We start from the raw sequence: 17,727 nt of genomic DNA on the forward strand, positions 1-17,727 counted from the left end.
AGGTGGTCTCAGTGCCACAGCATCAGTCCCACCCCAGCCCAGCCCTTCACCCCCAACCTGCCTTCCCCATGAATGTCAGCTCAGGATTTCCAAAAGCGAATCTGAGTACATTGCCTCGGGCCTCAGCCCTTGGTGGCCCCGAGTGTGACGGTGATACTCCCTGCCACTCAGCCGGCCACCTCTGGGGCGAGCAGCCTGTCTCTGGCGACAAGACCTGGTTCCGGGCCACACTGTCTTGCTTCACACCCCTCTGCTTTTCCTTCCTTGGAATCCCCTCTTCTCTCCTCCCCGCCCCTCCAGGCAGACCTGGTCATTCCTCCTTTGCTCCAAGCCAGCCCCTTTGACTGACGCTCACTCAGCCCTTTTCTAGATTCCAACCATTGACTTTCCTGTCTCTCTTCCCAGGCATCAGGGGCTGTATTGGGTGCTCATAGCTGTATAGAACCTAGAGAAGGTACATAGGTAGAGAAGATCTCTTTAGATGTGAGTGGATGGATGGATCTGAGGAAGGAATGAACGGCGTAAAGGCTGCCAATCAGCACCGCGTATAAAGCAGCGCGCTCCTTCAGGGCCGCAGCCCTCCCTCTCCACCGCCTCTGCCAACGGACCCTGCGCGGGCTACTGGTCACTGGGCCCACATCAATCCCACCAACCCCACCCTCGTCCACCCCGGCGCCCTCTGGCCTCCCAGCGGCCCCCCAGTGAGGCCCCACCAGCCCAGGACGTTGGCCACTCCCCTCAGCACTCCTCATCCCCACCCCAAGGGCCTCCCTTAACCAAACTGGGAAGAATGGCTGGAATCTGCCCGGATGGCGGACAGAGGGGCCCCGCGGTCTTGGAGGGAGCACGGATGGTTTGCTCTCGCTCACATGAGCACTCAGTAAATATTTGTGGGTCAAAGGCATGAACGGACTATAAACATTCGTTACAACAGAGATGCAATCAATCTCTGAAAGAAAAAGTTTGTAAAGACAGAGCAAAGCATCAGGGATGTTCAGACATTTGAAGTTAGTGGATTCTAGAAGCCCAGGTTTTCGCCAAAGGGGTGTGTGTTCCTTGCCCAGAGTCACCTGGATCCCTGCCTCTTCTACGTGAGAAGAGGAAGTGAGGGCTCAGGAGTGAGGAGGGGTTCACTGAGCCCGGTGGCCCGTAAGCCCATGAGACACTCGCCACTCCCAGGCCCACGTCCCAGCACGCCTGGCAGTTTGCTAGTAACACACTGGCTTTTGAGTGGCCGAGGCAGCATGAACCCTGTCTAACCACCAGGATTACTGCTTCATGTTGGGGGTCCTCGAGGGGAGGGCCGTGAGGCCAGCTCCCTGCCAGAGATTTTCCCTTTGGATGATGAGACCGGCAAATGCTTCAGACATTTCCTTTTCCTTTTTTCCGCCTACTCTTTCCCTTCCTTTTCTTTTCTTTTTTTTTTAAGTTGACCTCATTGAATTCACACTGCTAGGAGATTTTGAGTTGCACTCTTGTTTCTGCAAGTTCTTTTTGAAACAAATGCAGTGGTCATGAAAATAAACAGGACAAAAAGAATTAATCTATCCCCTGACAGAAAAACAAAAACTAAAAACAAAACAGAAACTTTGTTCTGAGAAGGGCTCACCAGACACCAAAGAGATCCAAGGAGCAAAAAAAGATTAAGAACCCTGGGGGAGGAAGATAAGATTTGGGTCCTCTGGGTAAACGAAACCTTCTGTTTTATAATCCCAGAATTTCAAAAGATGTCCCTAGTAGTGGAAGGGGAGAGGCCCTTCTGAATCTTTTCTCATCACTCTTTTCCATTTATTCAACAGATATTTATCTAGCATCTACAAAGTGCCAGACAAATTGAAAAAAAAATGGCCCCTGGTAAGAGCATCACTGCCCCCGGCAGGTGAGAGGAAGAGGGCCTGGCAGACACGAGGGATCAGGCCTCTGGGAAAACACAGATTCCAGCTGTTCATTGCTTTGAAATCCATGGAGGCTCCTCCCTAAGGTAGAAATTCCATCGGAATCATTCACGGTTCCCCCAGCATAGCTCTCCTCACCCTGTGCCTCACCATCCACTCTGTCAAAATCTTATTCATACCTCAGGAGCCTACCTTTGCTGCCCCTGCCAAGCTGGAGTCAATCACCCCCTCCCCCAACACTCTCTCATGGATTTTAGCACTGTCACTTTTTATTTGTGTTATTTATGGTCGGCCTCGCCTCCAGGATCCTGGCCCTCAGCGTGGTGTCTGGTGGCTTGCGGTGCAGTGGAGCCGATCCCCGGAGCCAAGAGGTCTGCTTCTGAGCTCTGCCTTCTCCCGTTCTTAGCTGAGTGACGGGTGCAACTTACTCCCCGCTCCACTGGCCGATGTGCACTAGCCAGGCCTCCGAGGGGCAAGGCTGTTAACACGTGCTACCCCGAGACCTCGCTCTCTGACGTTTCCTCCAAATTCCCCCACCGATCAAAACATGATTTCCAAGGAGAAGCACTTGCTTTTCCAACCCGAGGGCTGCTTTAGAGCACAGCTTGCTTTCTGGCCCGGTGTCCGCTTCCTCTACCGACACATCCTTTCCACTCGTCCACCTCATCTTTTAAGACTGTCAAGTTGCTCCTTTTGGAAGCTTTTCGTGATACTCATCATCCACCCACTCCAACAACCCAGCCACAAATGACTCCTCCTTCCGGTCCCACTGTAACCTGCACACTTTATTCCAGCAGCTGTCTGGGTCTCCTCCCTGGCTAGAAGCTCTTAAAGGCAGGTACCGGCTCATATTCATATTTGTGGCCCCAGCATCTAAAAGGCCATACTTACTTGCTGAATGAAGAAGTGAGTGAAGGAATGAATGAGTGAATGAATGAATGCCCCTCCTCTCTTCCTCTCCCACCTCTCACCAACTTTTCCCTTTCCCTTGCAATTACTTTTGGGTCCAGGGCTGTCTTGGTCACTAACTCTGTGATCATGGAGAAGTGACTTCATGTCCCTGGGACTCAGTGTCCCCTCTGGAAGAGGAGGGAGGGGGTAGAGCCAGAGGCTGCATAGGAACCCCCTCCCCTCTCTCCTGTGTAAAGTAATTCTGTTGTGTAACTTTGTAGGTGTCAGTACTGCTGGGATAGAAGAACCTCCCACGGCCATGCTGTCTGTCCCAAGCATCCCTCCAATGTCCTAACTCTGGTATCTAGTTGGTCATGTCATCCTCTCAATTCTATAGCTTTGTCCTAACTCTGGTATCTAGTTGGTCATGTCATCCTCTCAATTCTATAGCTTTCATGTCTTTAAATCCCCCAACCACCCCCCGCCTTTCCCTTAAACCACTGCTCAAATCCAGACCTCCATTTTCTCTCGTGTTCACTCTCTTTGTCACTGCCCCAAGGATCTCCTGTCCCATCCGAGTCCATCTTCTACACAGCCCCAGACCACCAGTCCCAGAGCCTGGTACCCAGGCCACCTGATCTGGGGGCAGAGGCTTCTTCAGAGACCACCAGGATCCTGCAAGATCTGGATTTGCTATTGGGACCAAAAGTGCTTTTCATTGACAGCTTCCTTCCACAAATCTGTGTGATTCTATCTTCATTGTTTTTCTAAACTCCCAGCCACTGCTGTCTGAACTTTCTGCGCAGACCCCCATTTCCTAATTCACAGGGGACAAATTTGGTTAGTAGGAGGGACATTCAGCTTCCCAACACCGGCAAATGCATCTGTATTTGCCTCCACCTTCACTTTCCTGCCCTTTCTCTGAGAAGACCTGATTCCTCCACCTGTGTCGTGGTCCTGTAACAGAGGAGAACAAACCTGACTCATATTGGATCTATCCCTTTAGCTCTAAGCTTTCTGCTTAGTCATGCTGGCTCTGCACCTTTGTAAAAGACTGTTGCCTATAGCCTGAAATATACAGGAGAGCCCATTCTCAAGGCTCTGACCTTTAAAGGTATGACAGTTTCCCATTCATATAGAGATACAAAGTTGTAGAACAGAGAATAACATTTGTCTTGTTGGATGTTTATAGGAACATTGTGACCAGACCTACACAGACAGCTGCAAGAAGGAAGGATACCTGCACCAAGAAGTTAGCAACAACGAGACACACCCCCTCCCCTTTTAGTATAAAAGAGGCCTGAATTCTAACTCGGGTAAGATGGTCCTTTGGACACTAGTCAACCATCTTCTCGGTCTGCCGGCTTCCTGAATAAAGTCACTATTCCTTGTCCCAACAACCCATCTCTCGATTCATTGACCTGTGTGGTGAGCAGTACAGGCTTGGACTGGGTACAAAAATGACACTCAACTCACTTTCTTCAGCTGCGTTACAAACACTCCCAAATGCCTGGGGCTCAGCACAAGCCCAGGTCACTCTTCACTCTCCTCATAGCTCACTCTGAGATGGGAGGGGGTGTGGGGCGGAGGTGCCCTGTCCACACAGTCACGCAGGGAGCCCGGCTCCTGCAGTCTGTAGCTCTGCCCTCCCCCCATGCTTACAGTCCTCGCCCTCAGCTCAGGGGTGGATGCCGAGAGAGTGTGGGCAGGTCCCTCGGGGCCACGCCTGCAGGTGGCACATGTCCCTTCTCACCATCCGTGGGCAGGACATAGTGCACGCTACTGCGGGGAGGTTGGGAAGGTAGTCTGGCTGTGCCCTGGAAAAAGAGAAAAGCATGGACATCATGAGCATGGGAATCTCTGCCAGCTAGCCCAGATCGCCCCCGGTCCCGGAGCCAGAGGCTGGTCTGGCTACAGGAAATCTCCACTGGGATTCCTTACAGCCCCTCACCCTGCACATTCAAAACTGAACTCTGTTAGGCTGCCAGACAGGCTCTACCTTCCTATTCCTGCCCTGGGGGGTGGCACTATCACCCACCCACCTAATTCCCTGAGCCAGAGGCTCCCACACTCCTCCCCCACCCCACCCGGACAAGACTCTACATCCTGGTGTGTTTCTTAGATTCCTCTCTAGCACCTGATCTATTTCAACAGCTCAATAACAGATTTCTCTGTGTACAATCTCACCCCTCCTCAATTCTTCCTAAAATGGACTTTATAATGTGTTCCTTCCCTGCAATTCCTTATCGTGATTACAGGGCCCTCCAGGACCTCTCCCTCCCCCTCCTGCCTCATACCCCACCAGCCTGCGCTCCAGTTAGAGGAAACCAGCCTGAAGTTTCCGTTCCTCTCTGCGTTCACAAGATTCCTCCCTCCCCTCTTGGCAATTTACCCTAGAAGGCATAGCTCAAGTATCACGTTTTCGAGGAGCCTTCGAGGACCTTCCCGGATATAGTTGAGCACCACCTCCATGGAGATTACAGTTGGTCGTTTACAGAATGGTCTCAACCATGGGGACCAGTTAAATATGATGTCCTTCATCTACAGTATTAGTAAAAATTTCACACACTAATGGACTCAATTTGAAATCATGGGCGGTGGCTCTTTCTTTCTTTCTTTCTTTCTTTCTTCCTTCCTTCCTTCCGTTCTTTCTTTCTTCTTTCTTTCTCTCTCTTTCGTTCTTTCTTTCCTTCCTTCTTTCCTTCCTTCCTTCCTCCCTTCCTTCTTTCTTTCTTTCCTTTCTTTCTTTCTCTTTCTCTCTCTCTCTCTCTCCCCCTCCCTCCCTCCCTTCCTTCCTTTATCATGAGACAGACTTATAACTCCTATAGAACTTTGGGAACTCAAAGTATACAGCAATAATTATTTCTTCCAAAATTCAAAGTATGCAACAGTAATTATTCCTATAGAGGAAAAAAAAACAACAGAATTCCAATCTGTTGACAAGGAAACAGAGGAAAGATCTGTACTAGTTAGGGATCCTCTAGTTTGCCAGCCACAGAAAACCTAACTTAAATCAGCTTCGGAGAAAAGAGCAATGTCGGGGGATAGATCTGGCTTCAGATCTAGTTGAAAGCAGGGTTCAAATGATGTCACAAAGATTCACATCTCAGCCCGGCTTTCTTTAGGCTGCCTCATCTTCTGGACCCACACAACGGCTCCTGCAGGTGCCGCAAGCTTTCTGCTCATGGCTGTGGCACTTGTGAGCGTTTCATTTTCAAACTGCCAATCCCAGCAGAGAGAGACCGGGGCAAGATTCTGAGTCCTTTGAAGGCTAAAGTTCATTCTGACTCAACCAGGTTGGGTCGCTGTGGCTGGGGGGAAGGGCAGATGTCAAGCAGGGCCATTTCTGTAGTTACCTTGGGGTTTCCCAAAGGAAGGATGAAAAATGAATTCTGGGCAGCCAACAGCAGACAGTATTCCAACACCTCTTCCCAAAACAAGCATGGAGCGAGACCAAAATATCCTCCCCAAACTGTGTCTCTTCCCACCCTCAGTTACTCACTTCCCAGACAGAATGGATTCTCCCTGCCACTTTGTGCCACGACGCTTCAGTGTGCAATGATATTGAGAGAGGTAGTCTTTTGCATTATAATAATCCTTTATATGATCTGTCTTTGCTGCCGGACTTGAGCACCTCAAAAGCAGAAGTGTTTTCATTGTTGTACCTACAGGACGTAGGGGGCTCCCTAAGGTTGGTACATTGTGGGTGCTTAATAAATGTGGTGGGTTTTATGAATGAATGAATAGTTGTGTGCTCTAGAGGATCATTTCATTCTCCAGTGATGGCTTTTCTGGGTCAAGTGGCAGGGACACTGGTGTGGGAAAGGTAACTGTCTCATCTATGCTGTGGATCCATCTGGTGCCATGATGGACGGGAGGAAGTGGAGGTCTACTTGCCTTTGTGCTGTACATTCACCTATGGCTCCTCAATCCATACCTAGACTTCCCTTTGTGCTGTAAAATTCCCTTACAAGGACATAGAATTCCATTGGACCCTGCTAGCCAAGCAGCTTGACAGGGCAGGAAGAGTTTGGGGCAGGGTGTTGTGTATTATTGTTTTCTGGAAGAAACAGGATTCACAGGCCAGCCCTGACCTGTGCCACCACATGCACCCCTCTCTGGTGTACACACGGAGGGATGGACAGAATGCCAGCACTGGGGCAGCCACGGGCCCCAGCCATACTCCACTGGATGGGGCTGCCTGGCTTTGGAAAGGGCCAAAATGGTGGCTAAGAGCACTGACCTTGGTGTCAGTCACAAGTGGTTTGCATGACACTTATCACCTCTTTACACTTGGCCTGGCAATTTACTTCTGCTCTCTTCTCGTATAATGTGGGATGACACCTTCCTCACGGGGCTGGCGCGAAGAATAAATGAGATACTGTATTTCAAGTGCTTAGCACACAGTAAGCTCAACAACATGTAATATTAATAATAACAAATGGGTTCCATTTTTTTTTTCCCCAAAAGGACACTGCCAGTCTTCATGCTTTGGCCCAGATCAATCATGTCTCATCCGTGAAGGAAAAAGCATAACTCTGCTCCTTTCCAACAGCTTGGATCTACAAAGCAAAATAAAACCCAAGAGGTAATAGAACAAGTTCAAGTTCTTTTCTTCTTTAAGGGTTCATATCATGTGAATTTAAAAAACAGGGTTAAAATGAATTAAGCCACCAAATTTTAGGAATCAGGTGTTACAGTCTGGGTTTGGAACACAACCTCGAATGCCTACCTGGGCCAGGTATGCAACCAGATGAGTGAGGCATGATGGCAGCTGACAGCGTGGGCCATCCCAGAGTGGTGGGCTTCTGGCAGCTGGAGGCCCACGCCCCAGCTAAAGTCAACAGCAGCTCAACTCAGCAGCAGGTGGGGACTGTCATGCAGGAATTGCCAGACTCAAGGTTGCCAGAACTTGGAATGATATCCGAGTTTCAGAAGGGATGTCACTAATTCACTTTTTTGCCCCAAACACTATGTAAACACGTGTCTGAGAGCCAGCTCTGGTCAGTAGGCTTGATACAGCCCGAGGATCATCAGATGGTGGCCTCTGATCCTAGCTGACTCCTTTTGCTTTCTGGGAGGAAACCCTTGGCCCATTATTCTCCAAAGCTCCAGGCTCCTGCGTCTGCGGGGTTTCCTTGCCTGGTACCCTCCTTGTGTGAAGTGGGTGCTGGAGAAGAATGATCTCCTTGAGAGCTGGACAGCTTTAGATGCCCGCTGCCAGTCCTAAGGCCTGCTGGTTATTTGAAGGTTCCAGCAACGTTTTGCTGTTGTCGTTGTTATCACTGAAGTCTGGGCAGGCTGGTGTTTTCCTTGGCGATAGAAGTTCCTCAGAAACTTAGCAGGCTTCTCCCTTATTTGTATCCAATCAATTCAATGTGTCAATAGCATGACCAAAAATATTTTTCTGGACAAGATGGTGTTATGATTTAGTACTTGGTCTCGCCCACCTCTATCAGCTGAACGGTCAGCACCCGGCAGCCATTTGAAACCAAAGGCATCTACGGAGAGTCCGTACCCTTTATCCCATATTTGCTGAAGGGGTGGATCATCTTGTTTAACTGAAAGGTCCTAATGGGCCTTAATGGCTTTTTAGTCTTATTTCCAACTCTTTGGGCTCTAGAAGCAACAGGCTTTTCCAATACCAGACCACCCCAAATTTCTTACCTTTTCTTCCCCTTCCTTTCTACTTACAAACTGAGCTCATTCTTTCCTGAGCTCACCTTTTTCTTGAAAGCCTTTGTCAAACACGGCAAAGAACCACAGGTTACTAACTTTCTGACCCCTTAGAGCTACAGGCTCACTGGGCACTTGGGCGGCTTCTAAGGTAGCACAGGCAACAGTTTTACAAAACGTGTTGCCACTTCACAGTACGGGTCTCAACCTCAAGCCTCCAATAGTTTCATCACCCAGCCATAGTCAACGCCACACATTTTGGTTCTGGCGGTAGCACCCCAGTTCAGCGTCTTCATTTCCATGTTAGTTGGAGTCAGTCCCTGAGGCAAGCAGTTTCTCAGATGCCTAAAGGCTGACACACTCCGGCAAATGGCACTGTGCTGGCCGGTCCCAGGTTAGTGGGGTAGGATGCTCCAGTCACACACACACACACACACACACACACACACACAGGCTGACAGAGCCTCTGTCACGTCCAAGGGCCCAAGGTCTTTCCCATCAGGTCAGCCGAAGGAGCACAGCAGACTGGGTTTCTTACGGCCGGGTGTTCATCACTTCAGCTCTCAATCCATTGACTAAAACTGAGTCCCATGTCACACCCAACTTCAAGGGGCTGGGAGGTGTAATTCAGCTGTGTGTCCAAGTAGAAGAGGAAATGGGATCTAGGAAGACCAATTTGTCCCAATTTGCCTGGGACTTTCCTGGTTTTAGCACTGAAAGTCTCACTTCCCGGAAACGCCCTCAATCCCTGGGCAAACCAGTACAGTGGGTCACCCTAATGTCTCCACCTCTCTCTCCTCTTAAGGAGAGAAACTCAGTCTTCTGTTTTCTTGGTCCCCTCGTCTGCATTGACTATAAACCACTATCAGGGGATGCTTGAGTGTACTTGATTCAATAGGGCAGATTGTTTTACTGAAATACATGTTATTCCTGGAAATTTGGGGCATGTGTGATATAAGCTTGTAGCACACACATCTGCAAACACCGTCTTTGTCCTTACATCAGTCAGTTATAAAATGTAGCGGAGGGGTTATACTACCCTGAGGAATTGCTACCAATTTAACAACGGTTCTTAAAAGAACTCCCAGAAATATTTTTGCTGAAGGATTCATCTGAAAAGGAACAGAGAAGGAGTGATTCAGGTATTATGTCACGTAAGGCAAATTTTGCCAGAGAACAAAGTGCCTCACTTCTCTTACAGGCAATACTTGAGCTGCTCTTCAGGGCAGGGGCTCTACACTACCTTCTAGTAAAACGAACAAGCCACAGAAGGTACTCAGGAAACGTTCTCTGAGTAAATTCACACATAGCTTACCAGACAGCCTGTGCCCATTTTCTCTACTCAAAAAAGAAGAGGTTTGGTTTTGTTTTATTTTGTGCTGAAGGGACGAGTTGCCATTTAGGGCAGGAGTCTAGTTCTTGAGGCCGATCTAGAGAGTAGGGAGCGGAAACTCGCAGCCTGTGGGCCAAATCAGCAGAGTAGCTGTGCTTTTGTTTGGTCTACACAGTGTCTAAAAATCCGGAATTTTCAGACACAGCCTGGGTTTCTGGATCTTGAAAAATGCGAAGATCTGGCAACACAGCGCCTGAGTTCCCACCCAGCAACAACCGCATGGGGCTGAGGAGCACAGGCCCCGTGTGCGTGGATGGAGCACACTCTCCAAGGCCACGGTCACTACCACTTCCTATGGTCCCATCTCACTTCACTCAGGGGCTTCTCTGTCATACCCTACAGACATCTGTGTCCAAAACACCTGGATTAAAGCACAGATTTATATTGTAACCGTGTAGTCATTTTTGCACTCTTTAAAATGACCACTGAGGGCTTCCCTGGTGGCACAGTGGTGAAGAATCCGCCTGCCAATGCAGGGGACACGGGTTCGAGCCCTGGTCCGGGAAGATCCCACATGCCACGGAGCAACTGAGCCCGTGCGCCACTGAGCCCGCGCGCCACTGAACCCGCTCTCTAGAGCCCGAGCCACAACTACTGAGCCGGCGAGCCACAACTACTGAAGCCGGAGCGCGTAGAGCCCATGTTCCGCAACAAGAGAAGCCACCGCAATGAGAAGCCCGTGCACCGCAACGAAGAGTAGACCCCGCCCGCCGCAACTAGAGAAAGCCTGCGCGCAGCAACAAAGACCCAACGCAGCCAAAAATAAATAAATAAAAAATAAATGAAAATGGCCACTGAACCTTTTAAAACAGCTGTTGATAAAGCCTGATTACTAATCCCAGTGACTTTGGTCTGCCTGGCCTTCCATAGCACTGTTTTACCTAGAACTTTTTTCCATAAGGAAATTAATAATTTAAGATATACATTCCACCTGTAATTGTGTATTTACTTCTACCAATATGACTTTCAAACATGAACAATTCCCAGTAAATTCTTTTTCTGACTTACGTAAATCAAATAGCTGCCTTAAGTATTATTTTTCAGATACAGAAGAAATGGTCCATTTCTGTCCATATTCTAAATGGCATTTTTTAATGTGTTTTTGTAATAAAATTTTAACAGCCACTACTATTATCCCTGCTAAATAAAAGCTATTAGAAAATAAAACTGCCACAACTTTATTCCTGAAAAAAATACAAAATTAAATATATATATAAACATAAACAAGAGGATGAATGACTCAAAAATAAGAGAAAGGCTAACATTTCTTGAAACTTTGCTCTGAACCCATCTCTCTGTTTATGGCTTTCCAGCATTACACTTACAAAAAACCCTATGGAGATAGCATGCCCCCATTTTAACATGAGGAAACAGGCCAGTTAGTAAAGGAACCTGCCCAAGGTCACTTAGCTAGTAACTGGCAAAGCTAGGATTAAAACCAAATTAATTTTAGCCCAAGAAGTTAAATGAACAAACAAAACAGCACACTCTCCCCAAAAAGTTCCAATGAAATAAAGTCATTGGAAAAAGCAGAGGACTGTAGCATCTTAAGGCAGGACAGAATCTTTGTGATCTGATCCAACTCCATATTTTACAGATGAGAAAGTGGGTCTGAGGTCCCATTCAAAAGGTCAAAGAGCTAGTTACTGCAGGGCCAGGCCTGGCAGCCAGAAGTCTTCATCCTCGGCTCCGTGGCAGGCAATTTTATCTAAGAAGGAGGAAACTTCATTTTCCCTGCCTCCGTTTCTAATCTTTAGGCCATGACTGCTGTGGGAATGCAAGTTGACGGCTAAAAGCAGTCAGGCTCCTGATAGCTTCAACTACTTATTTTACATAAAGTAAGGGCAGAGCAGTGTCTGAGGAAATTAAGTTTTCATTTCTAATTTCAGTTATAATGCACTTTTATACATTTCTTGTGTCAATTTAAAATTGATTCTGGCATTACGTATTTATCACATAATGAAAAATAGATTTTTGCTTTTAAACTATGCAAAAAAAAAAGCACAGAATTACTGAGTTATGAGCATTGTTAATTTGAAACAAAAAGCAAACATTCATTAAAATCACGTAAAATTCCTTCTGTCTCTCCTTCCCTGAATGGCGGTCTCTCCTGCTGCAATTGCTGATGTCAGGAATACCCAGTGCTGGACAACATTCTGTCCCCCTTAAAACTCTCTCCCGCTCCACATAACGTAAGTATGATATAATCAATTACATAACAACCCACAGGCCAACAAAGGCCTAATCAGGCCTGTAAGCAGATAGTAAAATGCTTTTTAAAATTACCTTAGGGCTTCCCTGGTGGCGCAGTGGTTGAGAATCTGCCTGCCAATGCAGGGGACACGGGTTCGAGCCCAGGTCTGGGGGGATCCCACATGCCGCGGAGCAACTGGGCCCGTGAGTCACAATCGCTGAGCCTGCGCGTCTGGAGCCTGTGCTCCGCAACAAGAGAGGCCCGCGCACCGCGACGAAGAGTGGCCCCCGCTCGCCGCAACTAGAGAAAGCCCTCACACAGAAACGAAGACCCAACACAGCCATAAATAAATAAATAATTAAAATTACCTTAAATATCCTTAAATATAAGTCAATCACTTAAAATGTGTTTAGTAATTACTAAAATGAACATGTACGGAAAAACATCTTTTGATTCTAATAATTCATTCGTATTTCACATACAATATTCAGCCCCCAAAATGTCATAGGCGTCTCACATTTTTAATATAAAGGCCCCAAATTCCTTTAAACAATGAAGAAAGTTCTCCCTTATCTTAATAATACATTGACATGACACTTGTCAAATTTCCTCAATTACCACCTTTGCTCTTGAGGATATTCATTAAAAACCTAAAAGATGAAATGGTTAAAGATTTCGATTCAGTAGTTGTTTTTTTAAAGGAAATGGAATTACTATATTAAGTATGTCTTTATTTAAGTCAAAGTTATATAACCTTCAAACAAATACGACAAAGATTGTTTTAAGTCTTCTCCAAATTCCCCAAACCATCTTCATGGCAACCGCCACGTCCCCAGGCCGTCGGCAGTTTACTGCTTCAGCAGGAGATGGGTCGCCCCACCAGTTACTATGAGCTTCGTAACACATGCACCCAGTCCAGTTCTTTTCGGGGAGCTCTGATATTCCCTCCATCCACCCATCAATCTCTCAGCAGTTCTACATTAGAGAAGTGAAGGACTCCGAAGAGTTGAGTCCTGTCCTGCAAGGGCTTCCGTAAGCCTTAGAGCTGGGGAACACCTGACTCCCGCTGGGTGGAGGGGCGGTTGCTGAGGCGCAGGGGCAGATTGCAGTGCTGAACATCCACCCTGCCTGCTCGCTGGCGTGGCTCCTGCAGCAGAGTGGGACCCCTCAGGCTCACTTCTCAGGGGCCAATTTGCTTTAGGATTCCATCATGTTTTGAATCTTGACCTATTTTATAGTCTTAAGGAATCAACTGGGAGGGACTCCCTTGCTTATCTGGTCCTTCCTTCCTCAAACCCAGAAGAGGAAACCCCTGGAATTAACCTATCTTTTGCTTGGAAATTCCCAGGAGCTGGGAACTCAATCCACACTAGGAAAGACACCCCAACTTAGGGTGACAGAGTTCTTAAAGTGGAAATCAGCTTCTCTAACTCCCATCTTCTGATCCTAGAGTTGCTTGTTGGGATTATACACAGAGTAAGGGTTCATTCCCCTAAGCTGGTAAACATTGAGAGATTAAAACTTCCACGGGCTCCTAGAATTTTAAAACCACAGAGGAACTTAAGAGATTCTCTCTTTCAACAATACCCCACATTAGCCCTGAGCGGGGGAAGCCACTTGACCGGGTCACACAACTAGTCTGAAGAAGTAAGCTCTTGCCTCTTTCATTATGTCTCTTCCCTTACTGCCTGACAGAACGCAACGTCTGATTCGTTTTACTCCTCCAGTCAAACCACTAGCACCACTACTTTGCCCAACCCTTTCATCCCCCTTCAGGATTTTACTAGTCGAATTGTTTTAACTTTATCTGGAAATAGTTGTGGAAATGACTGCGATTATGTTAACACTATAACATGGAAACACTGGTTTATGAACATTTTATATGCTTTATTGAAAGTTGACAAGTGCAACAGTTAAATACAGTGACACCTTACAACTGTGTAGAGAACATGCACAGAAACATAGGCAGATAACTACTATACAGGTAATATGCAGAAACCCCTACTGGGAAATCCGTTTCATTAGCTAGAACTGATCATATTTCAAAGTATTCAACCAGCTCAATCAAAAGACTTCGGTGAACAGGGACTGACTTCAAGATATTCAGCAGCTAGAAGATTTCAGATTACACAAGGTGACCAACTGTGCCAAATTCTTAAAATCTCTTTAGGTAGGTGTGTTTTTCTTCATGTATTATTTTTCACGTAGATCTCTATATAAAAGACAACCCACACCTCTTCAGCCAGCCAGTGAAACATCTAAATTGCAATCTGTACACCCTAAATAGTCGTTACAGTCCTCTATTGTACAAAAGTTACACTACATACACAAATATACAATAAGCAAAACAACCTCCAGGGTAAGATAGCCTAGATCCCAGCTACCTGTCACCGTTCAGTCACGCTAATAGTTTTGTGTCATCCACTGTTTTGGTAAGAGGCACAGTACTATTGGTTTTTATGAATGTTGGTGACAGTCGTCATTTGTACAGTGAACTATGTTTCTCCTCATCTGAGGTGAGACTAAGCTTCACTCTTGACTTTCACCTCCCCGTCCAGTTCCTGGGCGGGGGGAGGAGAGAGAGGAAAGTCCAGTGGTGCCCCACTGCTTCCGAACCCCGTGGAGTACACCACGTGCAAGCAGGAAGAACTCTTGGCAGTGGGGGGTGGGGAGCAGGGGGAGGGATGGAAAGGCACACAGCTCCTCAGCATGAATGAAACCATTTCTCACGGATCTGCCAAGCTGCATGAGGTCCCAGTATATCCATGCTAATTCTCTCATTAACCTTTAATTCACCCAACTTAAGAAATTTCTTCAAACCGAAAGCGTATGAGTGTTTAATACTGGAAAAAAGAGATAATGGCATATGTCAGTCTCACGTCTCTTTTGCAGCGAGCAATGAAATGGGTGACGGTGGACGCGGACGCCCCCCAGTCCATCTTCTCCGGTCGGTTCAGTTCAGACAGCAGCAGCCAGTTCCGCGGCGGCACAGGAGGCTACGCGGTTGGTCCTGAGCCCTGGGACGCTGCCTGCGCTGGGGGCTGTGTGGTCCCCTGTGGCTGTGTGTTGGCAGCGGGGGAGCCAGTCTGCAGCTGAGCCTGGAACTGGGCAAGCTGCTCGGGACTGGCCAGTGTCTTCAGCAGATTGTTTTCCTGCTCCAGCTGGGAATTTTTCTCTATTAGTTCTTTGATTTGCTCTTTGAGGACCTCCACTTCCTCTCTAACCGCATACATCAAATGGCTTTTCACCAGATCCTGAAAGGGAGAGAGAGAAGAGGAAAAAAAAGGTTTAACTTTCTCTTTACTGTTCCCCGGACTCTGAATATCTAAAGCATCATTTTGCGGGGCTCTCCCTAACCATTTACGTATCCTGCCTTCAGAGCTCATTTAACAGGCCCTAGGGGAAATCTCCGGAATACAACCACAACTGTACAATACTTCAGTTTAACGTCTAAATCATCAAGCCTTTTTAATGCCTTTGCTTTCCTTGCAGCCGTTGGCCAGGAATGCCTACGCTCAAGTTTCCTATTCGAGATGGCAAAATGCACTGGGGCTCTGGGGCTCCGTGCAAAAGCCCGGCCCAGGGCTGTCCAGCCCCGGAGCAACGGTAGCCGCGTCCCCGCCCCCAAGTCCCTCCCTCCGCCCGCCAGACCGCCTCCCTCAGCACCGGCTGCAGCCAGTTCCTACAGAGCGTGTTGCCGCATTTTCCTCCCTCCCCCCATCCCCCCCTCTTTCGTGATTAAGCTGACATCACAGAAACCTGGGCAGCCGTTGCAGCCAATGGGCGCTCGAGTTATTTATAGCTCCGAATTAAAGGTTCGGAGTTTGCCTAGCAACAGTGGGCAGAGAATCCCGTGAGAAGAGCCACAGGCGCTGCTCCAATAACAAAGAACGGCCAAGGCGGAAATAAAAAATAGGAGAAAACCAGGCGCAGGCTGAGAAGGCGAAACTTTTCTCCGGTTCTTTTTCATTGTGCAGTAGCCTCCATCACTGGGGATCCGTTTGGGCCCGGTGTAGGAGGCCCCTTCCGGAGATCCCCACTTCTGTGGCCCTCCCCCCTCCCGGCTCCCCGGTAAACCTTAGGATTCCTAGTAAAGCCACATCACTAGAGATGAGCCCACGACCTAAGGACACGCCGGGCCAGCGCTTTCCTAGCAATTCCCCAGCAAAAAGGGGAACCTCCGCCAAAATCCCGACGGGTGTGGGAAATCGGTCCTGGAAAGAACATCGAATACCCTCAGGGCCCCTTTCTCTCTCCTTAGCAGCTGTGGTATGTGGCTTCATGCTAGCAGAATGGAGACAGTGCCGGCATTTCTAAATGTATGGAGAGCAATCATCAGTTTAACTATGGATGCGCTTGTTCCATCCCAAGACACCTCGCTTTTTGTACTGTGCCCACATTTAGTACAAACGATTTTTAATCAGTACATACCATAGCTTGCTCGATTTTGTTGTCAATAGCTACCACACTTGCACCAGAAGAGCTGAAAAGGAAAAAAAAATCGATAAATGGAATCTAGCTTAAACATCCAAGACAAAAAGGATTTCCCAATTCCGTGATGTTACTAGCATCATTTTTTCAATATTCTTTAATGCTATGTAATATATCACCCTCCAGAACACACCAGCCACTCTTTTACTAATGAATATCCAGACATTTCCCAATTTTAGTCAGCCACAAAGGCTAAATTACATAATGTGGTAAAAGCCTGTTCTCTGGCCAGACCTGCAAAAAGAAGGCTATTCTGAACATTTCAAAAAGCAACATCCATGTCACCGTAGCCTCTCAGCAATGGACAAAGGAATTCGCCAGGCTATCTTTCACCTGCATTATTACAAGTATCTCACGAGTAAATTTTTAAAAACTATCCCGGCCGACATTTACCTATTGTCAAGTCTCACAGAGGCGTTTTCAGTCCCGAGCAAGGATGACAAGAAAGAAATTGAAAAATGTCTCAGTTGGTAAACTCCTAGATCCATCGCCACTGGTCTACACCATTGGGATTTCATGCAATTGCAGCCAAAAACACCCTCGCAGAAAAAAAAAAAAAAAAAAAAGAGGGAATACTAGCAGCCTTGTTTGAGCTAGATAAAAATCTTCTAGCTTTATGTAGCTCAGGGAGAAACAGAAAACAGCAGCCCTAATTGAAAGAAACCCGGCTTCTGGGGCTTGGCGATTCCGGGAAGATGTAGATCCCACCACCGTGCGGAGAAGGCTCCCACGTCGGCAGCCGGGCTCCACCAGGCTCTAGACTAGGACTCCCAGTCTCCGTGCAAAATATATGCAGGGAAGGGCCGCGCCGATTGGCCAGCACGCCGCTGGAACCGCCCCCTTGTCCCTTCCCCGCCCTCCTCCTCACTTCCCCGCCTTCCTCCCCACCCCCACCCCGCCCCCAGCTCAGCGATCCGCTCCTCGGGTGGGCTGGCCCAGGCCGCAGTCTAAGGGGCCGGGGTGCAGGCCGCCAAAGCCTCCGTGATCAAGGAAAGATGGAGCAGTGCTCCGGCAGAAAACGCCGAGGGGCTCCGAAAAATACGATTGGGAACCCGCACGTGCTTACGTTTAAGGGAGCCAGACCCCGTCTCTGGAGCTGCCTGTCCCCGTGGCTGCCGAACGGCGAAAGCTGCTTATTTGCAACCAGACCCGTCTGAGCTACTGGGCATGCCCAGTCCCACCACTAA

The 17,727-nt window shown here is 48.0% G+C and overlaps 1 protein-coding gene across 1 annotated transcript; it reads right to left on the bottom strand.

Moving 5' to 3' along the window:
• Nucleotides 1-13,915: 13,915 nt before the first annotated feature.
• On the bottom strand, nt 13,916-17,318 carry LOC133076132 (TSC22 domain family protein 1). The gene is made up of 3 exons (XM_061170579.1): nt 16,934-17,318; nt 16,481-16,532; nt 13,916-15,303 (listed from the first exon to the last, which is right to left on the bottom strand). The coding sequence occupies exons 1-3, from the start codon at nt 17,056-17,058 to the stop codon at nt 15,046-15,048; spliced, it is 435 nt and encodes a 144-aa protein (XP_061026562.1). The 5' UTR covers nt 17,059-17,318; the 3' UTR covers nt 13,916-15,045.
• Nucleotides 17,319-17,727: the final 409 nt, after the last annotated feature.

Source organism: Eubalaena glacialis, chromosome 16 (assembly GCF_028564815.1).
Source record: "Eubalaena glacialis isolate mEubGla1 chromosome 16, mEubGla1.1.hap2.+ XY, whole genome shotgun sequence".
Classification (NCBI taxonomy): Eukaryota; Metazoa; Chordata; class Mammalia; order Artiodactyla; family Balaenidae; genus Eubalaena; species Eubalaena glacialis.

Coding starts and splice junctions, on each gene's coding strand:
- LOC133076132 (XM_061170579.1), bottom strand. CDS start 17,058: ATGAAATCCCAATGGTGTAGACCAGTGGCGATGGATCTAGGAGTTTAC. Junction 16,533..16,933: donor TCTGTGAGACTTGACAATAG/GTAAATGTCGGC, acceptor TTTCCTTTTCAG/CTCTTCTGGTGCAAGTGTGG. Junction 15,304..16,480: donor ACAAAATCGAGCAAGCTATG/GTATGTACTGAT, acceptor TCTCCCTTTCAG/GATCTGGTGAAAAGCCATTT.